Below are 18,954 nucleotides of genomic sequence, written 5' to 3'. Positions count from 1 at the left end.
TGGTTCCTCCCTTTTAAAAGACCACTTCTGAACTGAGAATGGGGATATGATTTTTTACTGTAGTTGTATTATAGGGCACAAAGTAAAGTATCATTCAAAAAATAACATAAATAAAAAATATATATATCAGATCAATGTGTCTTTGTAGGAACTGATTGGCAGCATAAGTCTAATTTACTAAATGAAATATAAACTTAAAATAAGAAGTTACATCTTTGTAGTGCCGACTTACATCAGCCATTCGCTGAATCTGTGGAAGGCTTTCTATGATTCTTTGTTGTAAAGCTGCTACTTGATGACTTAACTCTTGTATGGACTGTGCTAAGTCATCTGTCTCAAAAATCGATGACAGGTCTTCGAGATCTGTGAAAACTGAATGTAAAAGAGTGTGCTTCTGTTCTGAATCCTCCAAAGCCATCTAGATAACAGAAAACATGAAAAATGAGAGAGAAACAGCAAGATATTGGAACAAGGTAATCAAAATTTAAAATAGAGAAAATTCTATAACTATGTATGGTGATGGATGTCAACAAGACTTAATGTGAGTGATCATTTTGCAATACATACAAATATTGAATCATTCTATTGGACACCTGAAACTAATAAATGTTTTATGTGAATTGTACCTTAATTAAAAAAAATTAAATCAGAAAAAATCTGAATTTGTCTCAATATTTCAAACTCCTGTTCATTTCCACTTTTGTGATGAAACACTGGAAAAGACTTTGATGCTGGGAAAGATTGAGGGCAGGAGGAGAAAAGGGTGACAGAGGATGAGATAGTTGGATGGCATCTCTGACTCAATGGACATGTGCTTAAGCAAACTCCAGGTGATAGTGAAGGACAGGGAAGCCTAGCAGGGTACAGTTCATGGGGTCACAAAGAGTCGGACACGACTGAGTGACTGCACAACAGTGAAACACTGAACATTCTTCTCAGTGGCAGTAGTGACTATAGACTGTCTACTCCATTTCGGTGGGCTTGCAGCAGCTATCTTACAGCATGTAGCCCTGCTCCTCCACTGTCATTAACAGAATCAGAAACACCTGACCTGTAAGTCCATCCCTCTATAAATTTGGAATTAGGGCCAAGAAAGCCATTCAGTTGGCTGATTTGTAATTTTGGGAACATGGGCTTTGGAGAAATAGATAAATGAAGTGGGGATGAGAAATGAAGAGGCAGTTCTGTGGCTTGCCAGTCCTGGTGCCAGTCTCCTCCTTGGCCTTACCACATGGAGTCACTGACTTCTGTGAGACAACCTTATAGCTTGAAGTGACTTGAATAATTTGATACCAAAGAGTTCTAGCTGATAAAACCAAATAAAAGTGGAAAACATCCATTTTTAAAGTCTCTCAGACATTCTTCCTTATAATTTTTCTTTTTTTCCTTTTAATAATTATAATCATTAACTTTCAAACTTAAGATATCAAAATATCTCAGCCACCTGTTGGAAATGTTCAACCTGATAATGTTGCCTTCAGATAATTTCATAAAAAATAACTGACATGAGAAAGACCATGCAACTAGAAATCTAGTTATTTCTAGACTAGAATCAAGTCTAAAATTAATAAGGTTACTGACTTCATTCAAAATCCCAGCAGAAAACTTTAAGGAAACCAAAACTAAAACCAATGCTTTTTCCAATAATACTATTTACAATGGCATCAAAAAATACACAGGTATAAATTTAACAATTTACATTAAAGAGAAATTAAAGAAGACCAGAAAAAATAGAGAAACATCATGTTCTTAGATAGGAACAGTTAATATGGCTAAGATGTAAATTCTCACCAAACTGATCTAGAGTTAATTCAATCCCACTCAAAATTCCAACAGACCTCTGCACAGATACAGAAGCTGATTCTAAAACTTATATAACTTGTATGGAAATGCAAAAGACTCAGATTAGCCAAAACAAATTTGAAAAAGAAGGACTAAGTTGAAGAATTTATGCTCCCTGATTTCAAGACTTACTATAAAGCTGTAGTAATCAAAGTTGCATCATATTGGTAAAAGAATAGACACATAGATCAATAGAATAAGACGGTCCAGAAACAGACTCACATATATGAGAGGTCATTGATTTTCAACAAAGCACTGAAGTATTTTAAGGGTGAGCCCTTTCAAAACGTGGTGCTAAGTCTAAGATTTCTTAGATACAACACAAAAGAATAATACATAAATGAAAAAATATTTATAAATTAGACCCCATCAAAGTAATAACATTTGATCTCTGAAATATAATATTGAGAGAATGAAAAGACAAGCCACAAACTGGGAAAAAATATTTGTAAATTACATTCCTAATAAAGGACTGGATTTTAGAATACTGTATAAATCACTCTTATAATTCAATAATAAAAAGACAGACAACCCAATTTAAAATTGGGCAATAAAGAAAAACTGAACAGACTTCACAAAGGAAGTGTACAAATGACAAGTAAGTATACAAATAAATGCTCAAATAAATTAATCATTAGTCATTAAAAAAATGCCATTTAAATCACAATGAGATACCACTACATGTCACTAGAGTAAAATGTAAAAGATAATATCAAGTCCTGACAAAAATACAGGATAATTAATTAGAACTCATATTATTAGTGGGAATGAAAATGGTACAGACATTTTGGAAAATAATTTGCCAGTTTCTGACCTAGCTAAATACTGTAAGAGCCAGTAATCTGTGAAAACACACGTCCACACAAAGATTTGTAAATTATTGTTTTCAGCAGCTTTGCTCATAGGGATTCCCTGGCGGTTTAGGTGGTAAAGACTCTGCCTACAGTGCAGGAGACCTGGGTTCGATCCTTGGATTGGGAAGATCCCCTGGAGAAGGGAATGGCTACCCACTTCAGTATTCTTGTTTGGAGAATCCCCATGGACAGAGGAGCCTGGCAGGCTACAGTTCACAAAGAGTTGGACACGCAAAGAGTTGGACACGACTGAGCAACTCACACACACACACATGCAGTCCCCACCTCCTGGCACTCATGTCCTTATAATCAGTTCCCTTGATTGTGGGCTGAGCTGATTGATATACTTCTAATAAGATATGGTGGAAATGATGAGCTGTCACTTCGAAGATTAGATTGTAAGAGACCCTTTCTGTCTTGGGAGCTCTTCGATATCTTTTAGATTGTTGAAGGAAGCCAGCTGCCACACCATGAGGCAGTCTTGCAGAGAGGTTCATCTGTCTGCGAATGGAAGTGGATCTTCTGAGGTCTGCCAACAACCACATGAATGAACTTGGAAGTTCATCCTCTCTCTTCCTTCACCCAAACTGAGCCTTCAAATGAGACCACACACTTGGCTGACACCTTGACTGCATTCTCTTAAGAGACCTTGAGCCAGAAGCACTCAGGTAAAGCCATGCCTGAATTCCTGACCCACATGAACTGTGAGATATGAAATGTTTCTTGTTTTAAGCAGGTAACTTTAGGAGTAATGAGTTGTACAGCAGTATATGTATGTAGCCCCAAACTTGAAACATCCAACTCTCCTACTCAGGGCTCTCATCCAATCTTTTCCAAATCCTACTTTTGCTGCAGGCTATTAAGGGAAATACAGGGCTTCCTGGTGGCTCAGTGGTAAAGAATCCACTTGCTATTGCAGGAGACCCGGGTTCAATCCCTGGGTTGCAAAGACCCCTGGAGAAGGAAATGGCAACCCACTCCAGTATTCTTGCTTGGGAAATACCATGGACCGAGGAGCCTGGCAGACTACAGTCCATGGCATTGCAAGAGTTGGACAGGACTTAGTGACTAAAGAACAACAACATTCTAAAGTAGGACAACTATTTTCAAAACAGGAACAAAGTGAGGTATTCACATGTAACTAGTTATTTGTGACTTATCTCCCATTTGGGGATTTACTAGGTTACATTCTGTGGGTATCAGCCTGCACGTCCCCTTGTCCCTACTTTTCCACCAAATAACCTAAAGTCTACTCAGTTCCAGCTCCTAAACAAAGGCCAGCAAAGAAGGGTGTCCTGAACAGTTTGAGAGACACTTCCACACTTTTACACTGTGTCAGAAGAAGGCAGTAATAGTTCAGCTGTTTTTGTGTGAGTTCATTCTTGTACAGTTTAAAAAAAAACAAAAACAAAAAAAATTCCTAAGGAGAATTTGAGAAAAAAACAAGCATCGTTCCTCTCTTCCGTCTTTGCAAAATTCTTGAAAAGGATAAAAATACAAGTGATTTAGAACAAAAAGATGAAGGACTTCCCTGGTGGTCCAGTGGTTAAGACTCTGAGCTTCCAGGGTAGAGGACATGGGTTCATTCCTTGGTTGGGGAACTAACATCCCACATGCAACTCACGGTGCAGCCAAAAATAAATAAATGATTTGAAATAAAGTAAAAGATGGCATGTTTTGGATATGAGGAACATCAACCCAAGAGGTGGGGGCAGCAATTACAGGCAAGGGTAAAAAGAAACAAGTAGGTGAAAATGCAATATCCTTACAATTGTTGCCATAGGGAAAAAAGTGTGCCAACCAATCTCAAACACCCAGAGGTCAGCTGTTACTCAGGGGCACATTGTGCTACTTAAAAGATATAAAAAAGGAGCTATTTCAGCTTTGAGGTCTGATTACTCTAAAAGCTGTTATAGGATAAACCTTCTCCTAAGAGATTCTTTCTTATGGCTGAATAATATGAGAGAAGGGAAATATCCCTTCACAATAAAGTTTAAGCCAACACTTGGTGTCCAGAAGATTTCTAGCAGTCATGGCCCCGAGTAGGAAAAGACTTTTATTTGTTTTGTCTTTGTAGGTTAGTATGGAAACACAGGGCATCTGTGGAGCACCAGGAAGGAGATAGGAACTTTGGAATCATGGTGTGCTAGTCCTGGAAGGAACGACAGATTAGTTTTCTAATGCTATATAACTAATTACCACAAACTTAGCAGCTTAAAATAAAACAAAATTATTATCTCATAGTTTCCATGGCTTATGAGTCCAGGCTTAGGTGGGTCCTCAGCTCAGGATGCCACAAGGCTGCAATCAAGGTGCCATCAGAGTGTGCCATCAGAGTGTGAGTTTCTCTGCCAAGTTCATTCTGGTTGTTGGTAGAATTTAGCTGTAGGACTGAGATTCTAGTTTTCTTGTGAGCTGTTGACTTTTGGAGGCTACCCGCAAAGAGTCGGACACGACTGAGCGACTTCACTTTCTTTTCACTTTCATGCATTGGAGAAGGAAATGGCAACCCACTCCAGTGTTCTTGCCTGGAGAATCCCAGGGACGGGGGAGCCTGGTGGGCTGGTGTCTATGGGGTCGCATAGAGTCGGACACGACTGAAGCGACTTAGCAGCAAGGGTCTTGGCCTTGGGGTCCTTTCATAGTATGCTATGCTATGCATGCGTGCTCAGTCGTGTCCAACTCTTTCTTTGTGACCCTATGGAATGTAGCCCACAAGTCTCCTCTGTCCATGGGATTTTTCAGGCAAGAATACTGGGGTAGGCTGCCATTTCCTCCTCCAGGGGACCTTCCTGACCCAGAGATTAAACACTTGTCTCTTAAGTCTCCTGCATTGGCAGGTGGGTTCTTTACCACTAGCACCACCTGGGAAGACCTCTCATGGTATGAGGTCTTACTTCTTCAATCTAGCAGGAGAATCTTATTCTAGTCTGTTACCAGGGAGTTTTAAAATCATATATCCATGATCGGTCATGTATTCATGGGAGTGACTATCCCATATACATATCTATATGCTGTAACTTAATCAACAGAGTGACTCTCCCATCACATACTCATACTCCTGCCCACACTCAAGAGAGGGGGATTATACAGGTCATGTACACCAGGGAACAGGACTATTGGGAGCCGCCTTGGAATTCTACGATCAAAACCATCACCACCATTCAGTGCCACATTCTCACTTTACAAATGGGGAAAACCGTGGCCCAGGGAGGACACAGTGAATTATTCATAAAATCATCACATACTCATGAGGACAGAAAGAACTAGATCCTGGTCTCCAAAACCCCTATCTAGAGCCTGCCACTCTCCCAAACTTCCTTCTGCCATTTGGCATGCTTCAGGATAAGGTTGTATTTTATAGGAAAGACGCGGGGAGGAAAGCATCATGATGGTCAGGCTAAGCCATTAATCATTATATAGATTCTATGACGCCCAGGAAACAGTGAAAGCTCACTCACCTGAAGGGTGCTAGCATGGTGACTCAGTGTCTTTGAAGAGTCATAGTCTGCAGGATCAGACAGCAAACGACTGGTATTTTCTATCCAAGCCTCAGTACTCTTCAAAAGATCATGATATTCTTCCATCTTAATTGTGGCCTGTGAAAGAGAGGCAGAACCAAACTCAGTCTGATGCCTCCTCCTTGAGTCAAACGATTCTTGAATAAAGAATTGGTTGCTGTGAGTCAGTGGTGTCAGGCCTCACAGGGCTCCACGCCCCACAGCCGGGCCACTTGCCCACCCCCTCCAGCTTTCAATCCTTCAATCTATAAACTGAATCCTGGCCACAAGTGGGAAGGATTGAAGAAGTTCTATCCCAGCACTACAGGCCTCAGCATGGGTTCCAAGTTAGCTTTGCAACTGGTCTGGTTCCCATTTTATGCTCCATTCTGAAAACTGGGTTTCCACTTTGTTTTCCTGTACAGGGCCTTGTCCTGCAGCATCCCAGTCCTTCTGAGAGTAGGTTCCTGCCTTGCTCCTGCTAGATCACATGCACAACTCATCCACCGTGACCCTTACTTGGAGGGAGGGTGGGGTGTCTTGTTCCCGAATGATGTTCTCTCTCTGGTTCTCTCCAGGGATACTTGAGATTGCCTGCCTCTCTTACCTCTTGAGAAGTCTAATTCTCACCCAGAATCCTTGTGTGCTCTGGCTTATTTTTAAAGTTTGTTTTTTTTTTTTTTTTGATGTGGACCATTTTTAAAGTCCTTATTGAATTTGTTACAATATTCCTTCTGCTTTATGTTTTGGTTTTTGGTCACAAGGTATGTGGGATCTTTGCTCCCTGAGCAGGGATCAAACCCACACCCCTCGCACTGGAAGGCAAACTCTTAACCACTGGACTGCCTGGGAAATCCTATGTGGTCTGACTTCTGGATTCTTCGTTATTATCTCATAGTTTCCATGGCTCATGAGTCCAGGCATGGCTTAGGTGGGTCCTCAGCTCAGGATGCCACAAGGCTGCAATTAAGGCCCCATCTTGAGCTTAGGTTTCTCTTCCAAGTTCATTCTCATTGTTGGTAGAACTTAGCTGTAGGACTGACATACCAGTTTTGCCAGCTGCGAAATCTGTCCCCTCGATGACCACTTGAACCTATGGTATGGCTCTAGCCTCAGGTCCTAAAACTGGCAATTCAAGGGAAACCAGCTGCCTCTGAATACATATTTCTGTTTTAAACCCATCTCACTACCACCACTGGCTCTGTGTAGCTATCATGTGTTGTTACAGCCATACCTTGTTTAGCTGTGAGGTTCTAGATTCTGCCCTCTGTGATACTTGCTGATACTGCTGGAAAGGAATCATCAATTTATCCATCCATTCTTGAGCTTGTCCTGGGTCCTGTTCAACAATGTCCTGAACTTCAGAATCCAGCTCATTTAGCTTGGAATGCCAGAGATCAAGCTCATCCCACATTTTCTGGAGATGAAAAGCATAAGTCAGTTTGGATGAAGAATATGTTAATTTCTAAGTTTTCACACAGTGTCTGTACTTGTGTTACCCAAACAACATGGCAGAGACAACACTGCAGTCAAAGTTTTTCACTTATGCCCAGCAACAGCATGTGACCTGAACTGGAAAACACTTTTTCTGAGGTCTCTTAACTCTGCTGCTGCTGCTGCCGCTAAGTGGCTTCAGTTGTGTCCGACTCCATGCGACCCCATAGATGGCAGCCCACCAGGCTCCTCCGTCCCTGGGATTCTCCAGGCAAGAATACTGGAGTGGGTTGCCATTTCCTTCTCCAACGCATGCATGCATGCTAAGTCGCCTAAGTCGTGTCCAACCCTGTGCGACCCTATGGACAGCAGCCCACCAGGCTCCTCCATCCACAGGATTCTCCAGGCAAAAATACTGGAGTGGGCTGCCATTTCCTTCTCCAGCTCTTAACTCAAACTGTATTCATCTCAGTACAAATTAGCTGTAAGGGGGCACAAAGTCCTGGGCATTTTCAGAGATGAATGACACCAAACAAGGTCAACATAACCCTAACCTAATCTTTCCAGAGTGATGAGGTAACATTATATTTAAAAGGGCTTGGGTAAATACCTATCTTAGACCAGTATATATATGTACTTAATCTAGAAGACAATTCTTATAAATGTTAAAAAAAAAATGATAAAAAGAAAATATCACTCTGACTCAGAGTAATGCAGAGGCAGGAAACTCTAGCCATATGTATTAGTAGCAACTGCTTTTGGTTCAAGAAACCAATAGACTGGATTCAAATGTGGACTTGTCTGGGGTGAGGAAATTTCAAAGGCAACATTCAATTATTACTTAATATCTGCATAAGAACATAATTTCTAGAAATGAAAAAATCTGGTTAAGTTGCTTATTGAGAGCCCAGGGTTTTGTCCAATGGTGAGCCATATTCTGACCTATTTTTATTTTTAATTTAATCTTTTATCCTTTGACATCACCTTTATTTGGTTTAGAGGGAGCTACAAAGCAAAGGCAGGTATGATCATTTGTGAGCAAATCTTATTCACCTTATTTTAAAAGAATATACACACTCTAATGTCTTCTTATAAGAAAGAAGAATGCATAAAACAGGTACAATTATTTCTTTCAATATTTATAATTATTTTGTTCTTTTTACCCAAAGAAACACAATCAGGTTAAATTAGAAACCAAAGGAGAGGTTTAACTGCAGGGAGGGAATAGACGGAAGGGGAGTGATAAGAAGTGAGACTTCTCCAAGGATAACTTTAAAAAATTGAGGTAGAACTGATAACATTTTATTCGTTTTAGGTGTACAACACAATGGTTCACTATTTCTATCTACTGCAAAATGATTGCCACAATAAGTCTAATTAAAATCCATAATCCTGGGTTCTGGAACCAAAAAAAAAAAAATCCATCACTATACATAATTACAAAATTTTTTCCCCATGATAAGGACTTTTAAGATGGATTCTCTTAACTATTTTTAATACTTATTTGGCTGTGCTGGGTCTTAGTTGTGGCATGCAGGATCTTTAGTTGCTTACTTGCAACATGTGAACTTTTAGTTGCAGCATGTGGGATCTAGTCCCCTGACCAGGGACTGAACCCAGGCCCCTGCATTGGGGGCACAAAGTCTTAGTCACTGGACAACCGGAAGTCTCTCTTAGCCCTATTTTTAAAAGTTTCCATTCATAGTAGAATATTTCCTTAAAATGTAAAATAGAATGTTTTCTACACTCAGGAGTTTACTTAGAAGTTAAGAGGCAGAATATTATGTTTATATACCACTCTAAAACCTAAGACATTTTGCATGGGAAATAAATTTGAAATTTTTATTTTTTTTCTGTTTTCCTTTGGTAGTCTAAAGACAAGCTGTTAATCGTATTCATATCCTATTGAAATATTTTTATATGTCAGTTTTCCCAAGATAGGATCCTTACTTTTCTTCCCTTGTGAAAAGGCTGGTTCACAATCACAAACTCTCAGCAGTTTGGGTCTATTCCCACCATGGGAGAAACACCACAATTCTTAAATGCAACCTTCTCCATCAAGGCTTTGCAGGTGACACTGTCAGTGAGGAGGCCCCTTAAATCTGGGTTAGGATCCCTGTGATGACTAATGAACAGGGAATACACCAGATGCTGGAGGAAGTTAAGGGAGGAAGTTACCTTTTGAATTTCTTGAGCTTTCTCAATATTTTTGCTTTTCTGCTGTAGCATCTTTTCGACATTACGAAGCCCATTATTAATTTCGTCTATTTTTCTACTCGTTGTATATGACGGTGAGCTTTTCAGGACTTCGTTGCTAATCTGTTACAAGTGAGAAAGACACAATGGAGATGTTTTCCGCACTGTATTCAGAGATTCAAATACTAAAAGGGGCAGTCACACAAGTTTGAAGTTTTACTTGTATGCATTTCTTAAGGTCTGGGGAAAATTCCGAACCATGCTGACTACTGCCAAAATGAGACGGTAGATTAGTGGACTAGGAAATGGCAGCTGGGCTGATCTGAATTTTTAAAGCCAACCTAAAAAATAAGAAAACTGACCAACAACATTTTGCTCAATGTAACCCATAGTATGTATGACAGCTGTGTGCTGTACTGGGCAAAATTACTGAGAGGACTGTTAGAAATACACTCCAAGGGAGCAAATGATAGGAAAGAATTCCTAGGAGAAAAATTATTTATCACACAGTCTCTCCGTTTTTATGAGAGAATCCTCTGCACTGATCTGTTTTCAATAAAAGCAAACATTCTTAATCTGATGTAAAAAATGTAATCCTCACCTTAATATTCATTTGGGTGGAAAAAAACTTCTAAAGCTAGCTGTTTCTTGCAGCAAAAAAGCTTAGTTTTTCTATGTGAATGTTTCTAGTATATGTTTTCCTAGCATTTAGAAATCTAGCTGCTAACAGTGTATTTTTTTTTTAATTGGAATGATTTACCTAAGAAAATAACTTGTGCTCAGAAAGATAATAAATGTTGAATGTATCATTTTTCAAATGCCTGATAGTTTGAGTTCTTGGTTTTGTTTTTTTTCCTCCTTAAACTATGTTGATAAAGCTTTCTCCAAGCAGCCACTGAATAACCAAATAGTGAAGTGAAAGTTGCTCAGTCGTGTCCAACTCTTTGCGACCCCGTGGACTGTAACCCATCAGGCTCCCTCTGTCCATGGGGATTCTCCAGGCAAGAACACTGGAGTGGGTAGCCGTTCCCTTCTCCAGGGTATCTTCCCAACCCAGGGATCAAACCCAGGTCTCCTGCATTGTGGGTGGATTCTTTACCATCTGAGCCACCAGGGAAGCCCAAGAATACTGGAGTGGGTAGCCTATCCCTTCTCCAGTGGACCTTCCCGACCCAGGAATTGAATCAGATAATACTTAATACTTTTGTATAATCCTTTTAATTCACTTTTTAAAACCACTATATTTGTACAACCATTGAGGCTGAACCTTCCAATGCAGATACTACACAGATACAGAAACTGAAACTCAGGCTAAATAACTTGCTTAAAGTCACACATCAAGGCAGTAGGTGAACTCATCACAAGAAGCCTGAGCCATCAGACATCAAGGCCTTATGCTCTTTTCTCAACATAAGGTTGCTATAGTTTATATAATAAGTGATAGTTTATATAATGATTTTATCCCACAGACCATACCATAGTCAAGATTTGTAGAAAAAAAATAATCCGGTATTAGCTTTTTATTGCTATATAACAAATTACCACGAAATGAACCTTTCTGATATTTTAAGTAGTTATTCTCCAGGCAGAAATGCTTATCATTTTCATACACTAGGAGATCATGAATTAGGTGAAGTATGCAGCCATCTGAATTACACAGAATGGTACTGTGTCTACTGCGTGGGTCCTATAAACATACCACGCAATAAAAATCAGTTTACAGACGTACACAGAAATAAAAATTACAGATGAAACTTTCAACCCTAAATTTAAAAGGTAAATTTTGATGATTAAATCACTTTGTTAAGGATTTTCACATGAAGTAGTCAGGAAAACCAATTTAGTTTCTCTCAAAAACATTTAATATTTTCTAACAATACATGATTCTTGGGGAAGTTTCTCATAATAGATTATCTAAGAAATCTGCCATAAGTTTGAAATCTGTTTTGTGTGTGCAATTAATATCCACCTTATTGAATTATAGGTATTCTAGGCTTCAAAAGGCAATACAAAAATCTTTCTGCATTCTTCTGGACCAAACTGAACGCCGCTCTGTTGGATTGGGGCAGCCTTTAAATAACACAATAAAATTGTCTTGTTAATCTCCTATGTCTCCAAGTACTAGGGAAATTTCCTATTCTTTCTTTCAACCTGGACTTTTAGGTATAAAAGATTTGTCCAGGAATGCTGTGTGAGAATTACGTTACCATCATCATCAGAAAGGCACCGTGTGTTAAGTGGTATTCCTAGTGAGTTATGAAATGTGTATTCTTATTGCTCTTGGCTGCAATTTCAAAACGTTTAAGGCACAGTATTATTCATGTCCAAAATGAATGACTTTCAGTGACTTTCCAGAAAAAGGAAAGCCAAGTAAAAGACAATATATAACTCTATTTTTAAGTGCAAGAGAAGAAAAACTAAGCATCTTAGCAACTAAAAATAAATAGACTAATTCTGTTACCTGTGTCACTTACTTAGAGCAGTATTGAATTCACAAAAAATTATCACTCAACTAAACTCTATGAAAACAGACATAGTTGGAATCAGGACAAATGAAAATGTGATATTAAATGATATTTTCTTCTTTATATTCATTTCCCTCCATAAATAATACCACAAATACAAACATTATTACCTTCTCATCTATGTCTTCTAAAGCGTTTCTGCACTCTTCCACCTGGGATTCAATCTCTGCAGGGACTATGGTGTACATTTCAGAATACTTGATTCGCAGTTTTTCCATAATATTCTCAAAAGTTAGCTTCCCTTTCTTAAGAATGCTTTGAAGCTCCTAAAAAAATCAAGAGAGTTTCAAATGCTCCCAGGACAGAGAAAAAGTTTAACTTTAAAAATGAAAGCCGCTTTCCAGCACATCCTTATGATTTAAATGAGCAAACTTTGCATGACAAAACCTCACTATTGATACAAGCTGATTAAGCCTGAGAGATCTTCAGTTCGGTTAGATGATGCTTTCTAAATTGTAAAGAATTAAACTTGATATCTCTTCATAGTGTCAACCCATTGTCCTGAAAAGACATTACAACATCTCCTGCTTCTAAAGTACCTCTAGGATTTAAGTATATCTCAGTAGCAGTCTTGATATAAAAGGCTGCTAGTAGCAAAAAGTTTCAAAGATTTTTTTTTTATTAACTTGTTGCCATTTCTGCTTCTTCCTGCATTAACATCACAATGATTCAAGGCCACTAAAAGCCCTGTGTTTGAAGCAGAAGTGTCTGCTTTCATGTAATTAGACAGCCCAGTGGAGCTCAACCTCTTTCAAAAGGGAGGGTTCCAGTTCCCTGTAAAGAATGTGAGTTTTTAGGAGATAAAAGAAACCTGAACAAGCCATCTATTGGTAGTGGCCTAGAAACAGAATCTGATCTGCGTTCTCCTGCACTAATTATAAAGGAGAAACTCATTTGTTTGGGAAAGTTTCCCAAAGATAAAGTGGAAAAATACTTCTTGACTTTCCTGTGGCTTTTGGGGGTTTCTTTCATTTCTACAGTAGCTGTTCAGGAGCGTTATTTGTGTCAATGGATTGAGCCACCACACTGAAGAATGATTACAGTTTTGAATGACTCCATGATGTGTCACTGCTTTCCTTTTCTTAACCCTCAGCAGAGAACAAATCTAGACAGGAAAAGTCAGAGACCACCACCATTCTGACAAATGTGGGGTTTCAGACACGGTGTGCTCCTGGTTTATCTAGACCTCGCCGCGACTACAGGTCTTCATTCAGAGTACCCCAAGATGGCTTCCCCATGAAGAATGCTTCTGTGACACAGAGTAAGCTTCCTTTTTCATTGAAAACCAAAAGCTCTGCAACTTTTGAATAAACCTTCATCACTTTTGCCTGTAACCACTGAATGGAATGAAAAGAGATGGGTCTGCAAATGACCCTTAGCCTATGTATAGACTGATATTTAGTCGCTAAGCTGTGTCCGACTCGTTCACAACCCCATGGACTGCAGCCCACCAAGCTCCTCTGCCCATGGGATTCTTCAGGCAAGAATCCTGGAGTGGGTTGCCATTTCCTTCTCCAGGGAACCTTCTTGACCCAGAGAGAGAACCTAGCCTCCTTCATTGGCAGGTGGATTCTTTACCACTGCACCACCTGGGAAGCACTTATATACATAGATAGTGTGATATAATAAATATATTTAGAGTTTTTAAAAATTAATTTTTATTGGAGTACAGTTGTTTTACAATGTTGTATAGGTTTATATTACATAGCAAAATAAATCAGCCATACATATACAAAAATCCCCTCCCTTTTGGACTTCCTTCCTATTTGGGTCATGACAGTGCATTGAGCAGAGTTCCCTGTGTTATACAGTATATTCTCATTAGTTATCTATTTTATATAAAGTATCAATCCCAATCTCACAATTTCTCCAAGATATATTCAGTCTTCATCCCTAGTTCCTGGCACAGCTTCTAAAACCTTTGGAATTTCCTGGATTGGGGTGAGTGTCTTTTGTTATTTATAACAAGCCTTTTACAACCCTAAGGGAGTTTATGGTAATAAGAAGACCTTTGGTGGTGGGGGGGTGAAGGTTGGGGGTGTGTAGGGGATGACAGCTTCAGGAAGGAGGCTGGTTGCCACAGGAACCATCCATGTGATTAGAGGGTTGGAACTTCCACATGTCTAGAGGGGAGAAGGGCTGTAGATTGTGATAATCACCAACTGTCAGTGATTTAATCAACCATGCCAATATAAGGGAGCCTCCATTTGCTGTTGTTCAGTCGCTCAGTTGTGTCCGATTCTTTGCAACTCCATGGACTGCAGCACAGCAGGCTTCCCTGTCCTTTACCATCTCCGTGAGCTTGCGGAAACTTATGTCCATCAAGTCGGTGATGCCATCCAGCCATCTTATCCTCTGTCATCCCCTTCTTGCCTTGAATCTTCCAGCATCACGTGGCCAAAGTATTGGAGTTTCAGCTTCAGCATCAGTCCTTCTAATGAATATTCAAGATTTATTTCCTTTAGGATTAACTGGTTGGACCTCCTTGCAGTCCAAGGGACTCTCAAGAGTCTTCTCCAACACCACAGTTCAAAAGCAATCAATTCTTCAGCATTCAGCCTTCTTTATGGTCCAACTCTCATATCCATACATGACTACTGGAAAAACCATAGCTTTGGCTATACGGACCTTCGTCGGCAACGTAATGTCCCTGCTTTTTAATATGCTGTCTCGATTTGTCCTACTTGTCTTCCAAGGAGCAAGCATCTTTTAATTTCATGGCTGCAGTCACCTTAAACATGGTTTGGGGTCGCTCTAGATTGATGAACACATCAAGGTGCTGGGAGAGTGGTACACCCAGAGAGGGCATGGAGGTTTGCTGCCCCTTTCCCCATACATTTCTTCTGGTTGGCTGTTTCTGAGTTGTATCCTTTACAATAAACCAGGAATAGCAAATAAAGTGCCTCCCTGAACTCTTTGAGCCATTCTAGCAAATTTACAAACCTGAGGAAGGAGTCATGGAAGTCCTGGCTTTATAGCTTGTCATTCAGAATTTACCAGTGGCATGTGAAATGGGGGAGTCTTGTGGGACTGAGCCCCAAAGCTGGTGGTCAATACTAACTCCTTGCAGTTAGTGTCAGAATGGAATTGGTGTCCCAATTGGTGTCTAGAGGGTTGGAGAACAGGTTAGTGTGTATGTGTGTGTGTGTATGTGGGGGGAAGCCCCACACATTTGGTGGCAGAATGTTTTGAGTAAAAACAGTTCCACCCCATCAGAGATAAGGTATTACATCCTACTAAAGCGAGCAGTTTAATATACTATACAAGAGTAGTCACAGACCCTGTTCATCATACACACTTGAAATGTAGTTGAAAAGGGGCTGCTTGGTCCACACTGGCCTATTCCCAACCTGGTCCCAACTCTGCTCTCTCTGCTCCAATCATGTGGGTCTCCTGTGGATCTCCTGTGGATCTCCTGTGGGTCTCCTGTAGGTCTCCTGTGGGTCTCCTGTGGGTCTGCCCACACCATGCCACAGAGCCTGTGTGCATATTCTCCTTTTCTAGGTTCCCTCGACACTAGCCATGGTATTACCTTTAATAACTTTGGATCCAAGATTTCAGACCTGTATCAGCCACATTCACTAGTTCATTCCTCACTTACCTCAAGCTGTTCTGCCTTTTCTGGACAGTCTTGTAATTCCATATTTTGGAAAGAGATTGTGGTCTGTTGAAATAAATTCTTCAAAGTAGTTATTTCTTTTGTAAAGGAATGTCTTTCTTGGATTTCATTCTGCATCAATTCCTTATTTTTTTGGGCTTTCTGGAAAAGCCTAAAGTAGAGCATCAAAATAAGATCATTCCTTTATTCTGTTTTTCTCTAGGCAATAATTTTATTTCAACAATTAACAAGATGTCTATATAGCTGACAAAAGACCTTTTTTCTCCTGAAAGGAAATGACCAGTTTTCAAGATGTATATACTATATGAAAAGTGAAAGTGTTAGTCACTGAGTCATGTCTGACTCTTTGCGACCCCATGGATTGTAGCCCGCCAGTCTCTTCTGTCCATGGAATTCTCGAGGCAAGAATACTGGAGTGGGTAGTCATGCCCTTCTCTAGGGAATCTTTCCAACCCGAGGATCAAACCCGGGTCTTCTGCATTGCAGGTAGGTTCTTTACCATCTGAGCCACCAGGGAACCCCATATACAAACATATATCAAGTTCTATCACTCCATCAAAAACCTCTCTAAAACTTTCATCTCAGAATACCTTCTTTCCACACTTTACATTCCAACTGCCAGCTCTATCCTCCTTTTTTCCATATAATCCCTGAGTTCAACTGAATATGACCAGAGGTGCGAATGAAGGAATGAGTGGGCTCATAGGGTCAGAAATGACCCCACTGGTCTCTCTATCTGAGCTGCCCCCACTTGCTACAGATGCAGCCATCATGTTTTTGGAGGAACTTAAGTCGTTAAAATCTTTCCTCAGGGCTATCTGGTATTTCTAGCTACAAACATATTATCTCCTTTGACCCAGTGATCCTACTTCTTGGCATCTTTCTTGATGAATTAATTCTAGAATGAAATTCTAGCATAATACTCACTATGAGCTTCAGTCAGTCGTGTCTGACTCTGCAATCCCATGGACTGTAGCCTGCCAGGCTTCTCTGTCCATGGAATTCTCTAGGCAAGAATACTGGAGTGGGTTGCCATTTCCTTCTACAATACTCACTGTAGTGTTTTTATAAAAGTAAAATAGATTGTATATAATTTTAAGGTTCTGTGTTAGGGGCTTGATTACGACTGAGCAACTAACACACACACTCACATAAATACATTCTTGGGCTTCCCAGGTAGCGCTAGTGATAAAGAATCAACCTGTCAATGCGCGAGATGCAAGAGCCACGGGCTTGATCCCTGGGTCAAAAAGATCCCCTGCAGTAGGAAATGGCAACCCACTCCAGTATTCTTGCCTGGAAACTCCCATGGGCAGAGGAGCCTGGTGGGCTACAGTCCAAGAGGTCACAAAGAGTTGGACACACCTGAGCACTACTACTACTTCTAAATACATTATAGCATATCTACAAGCTGATATAGTTATATTTCAGAGAACATTTAATAGCATAGGAAAATGAACAAAATATGCTGATAGATGGCTCAGCAGAATACAAAACAGGACAGTACTATAATCACAATTTTTTAAAAAAATATAACCATAGTAAGAAAGTTGAATGATTGGTAGTAACTGTCACTGAATGGTAAAATTAAAGGTGATTTCTATATTAATCTTCATAATTATCCACATTCTCTAAACTTCCTTTAATGAATATGTATTCCTAAGTTAGAAAAACAGCAAACATTAAAAACATTTTTTGAAAGATTCACCCACAGTAACATCAAGATGGAGAAGGTATGCTTGTTTTAATTATCATTAATATTAATCTTTTCTATCCTTTCATACCTATCAGTGTTGATGCAACTCAATTCTGCCATACCATCTATCCTTGTTCTATAATATTTTTATATTCTAGAAATTCAATATTTTCTCAATTTTTAGCCTGAGTTGCAAACCCGTTTCCTTAGTAGTTTTTCATAAATCTTACTTGTGGCATCGTTCTTGCATGGACATAATCTCTTGAGATGCAGGAACACTTTCCACAGCCCCCAAGCCTTCAGGAGTGCTCCGGATACTTTTTATGCGCTGCAGAAGAAGGACCAGTAACAGCTGTTGCTGCTCCACATTCTCCTCGTATTGGCGTAAACAGTCCAGCAGCCCTGAGAGTTCCTCTGTGGAGGCTGCCTCTTTTGCTTTGGAAATTTCAGGAACTTCTTCTTGAAGATTATCTAGAATAATGACTTCTCGTTCAATCTAATTTAATAAGCAAAAAAAAAAAAAAAAAAGGAGCTGAAATAAGTAAAATATATTCTTACCACTTCAGGACTCAGGAATCATAATTTTTAAAGACTGGCTCGTCAGAGGATTCCCAATGCCAAATTCCAGTTCAAAGTAATATCTGTCTTCTTCCTATAGCTGGGAATATTATCCCTCCAGGATTTTAATCCCATAGTTCCCAGCTATTGATCATGTAGATGTGTGGTTAAAAAGAAGTGTTGTTGTTATGAGCTGAAGGAAATGCTATTGAATATTTTCATAATTTCTTTTTCCTTTCAGGATCAGTTGCTTTACTAAAGCAAATCCTTGAATGAGCTCCACCAAACTGCATCCATGAAGTAGAAGAGGTTGGGCAAGTACTGGATAATTTTTCTATAACTCTCTTTTCCTTCACATCCAATCCCTATATACTCAGAAAAGTAAGTTCAATGGGTCCTCATTACCTGTCACCTAAACCAACGGGAATGCTGCCCAAATGACTGGACTGCTCATGTATTTCTCAACCACAGCTAAATGTAGAATTCAGAAATACATAACCTAATAAATCATATCTCTAGAAACTGGAGTTCTACTAGCCCTGAAACTCAAACAAAGACACAGAAAACCAGATCCCTCTTACTCCCTCCTTGAATCCTCTAGCCCTCTCTTCTGCTGCAGCAAACATTTATCACATTGTTCCAGCATTGTTAACATTCCTGCTGTATGCTCAGACAGAATCAGGCATCTTGCAGTCTTGACATCACTGAATATCACACAACTCAACTACAT

General features: G+C 39.7%; 1 protein-coding gene and 1 long non-coding RNA gene across 10 annotated transcripts in view; one reads left to right on the top strand and one right to left on the bottom strand.

The window, feature by feature from the left end:
* SYNE2 (spectrin repeat containing nuclear envelope protein 2) overlaps positions 1-18,954 on the bottom strand; it is a 327,458-nt gene that overhangs the window by 127,307 nt on the left and 181,197 nt on the right. For all 9 annotated transcript variants that reach the window (XM_055538301.1, XM_055538305.1, XM_055538307.1 and 6 more), the window contains 7 exons: positions 17,897-18,162; positions 15,953-16,121; positions 12,462-12,617; positions 9,809-9,949; positions 7,431-7,613; positions 6,158-6,295; positions 233-418 (listed from right to left, as the gene is read on the bottom strand). In XM_055538301.1, the coding sequence (XP_055394276.1) occupies positions 233-418; positions 6,158-6,295; positions 7,431-7,613; positions 9,809-9,949; positions 12,462-12,617; positions 15,953-16,121; positions 17,897-18,162 (1,239 nt within the window). The remainder of the gene's footprint in view (positions 1-232; positions 419-6,157; positions 6,296-7,430; positions 7,614-9,808; positions 9,950-12,461; positions 12,618-15,952; positions 16,122-17,896; positions 18,163-18,954) is intronic.
* On the top strand, positions 3,271-18,540 carry LOC129621652 (uncharacterized). Its single transcript, XR_008699584.1, has 3 exons — positions 3,271-3,364; positions 13,445-13,612; positions 18,466-18,540. It is a non-coding gene; the product is annotated as an uncharacterized LOC129621652 (long non-coding RNA).

The sequence above is a fragment of the Bubalus kerabau genome, chromosome 10, assembly GCF_029407905.1.
Source record: "Bubalus kerabau isolate K-KA32 ecotype Philippines breed swamp buffalo chromosome 10, PCC_UOA_SB_1v2, whole genome shotgun sequence".
Classification (NCBI taxonomy): Eukaryota; Metazoa; Chordata; class Mammalia; order Artiodactyla; family Bovidae; genus Bubalus; species Bubalus kerabau.
Note: the sequence above shows the minus strand (reverse complement) of the source record. Positions and strands in the feature narration are given on the sequence as shown.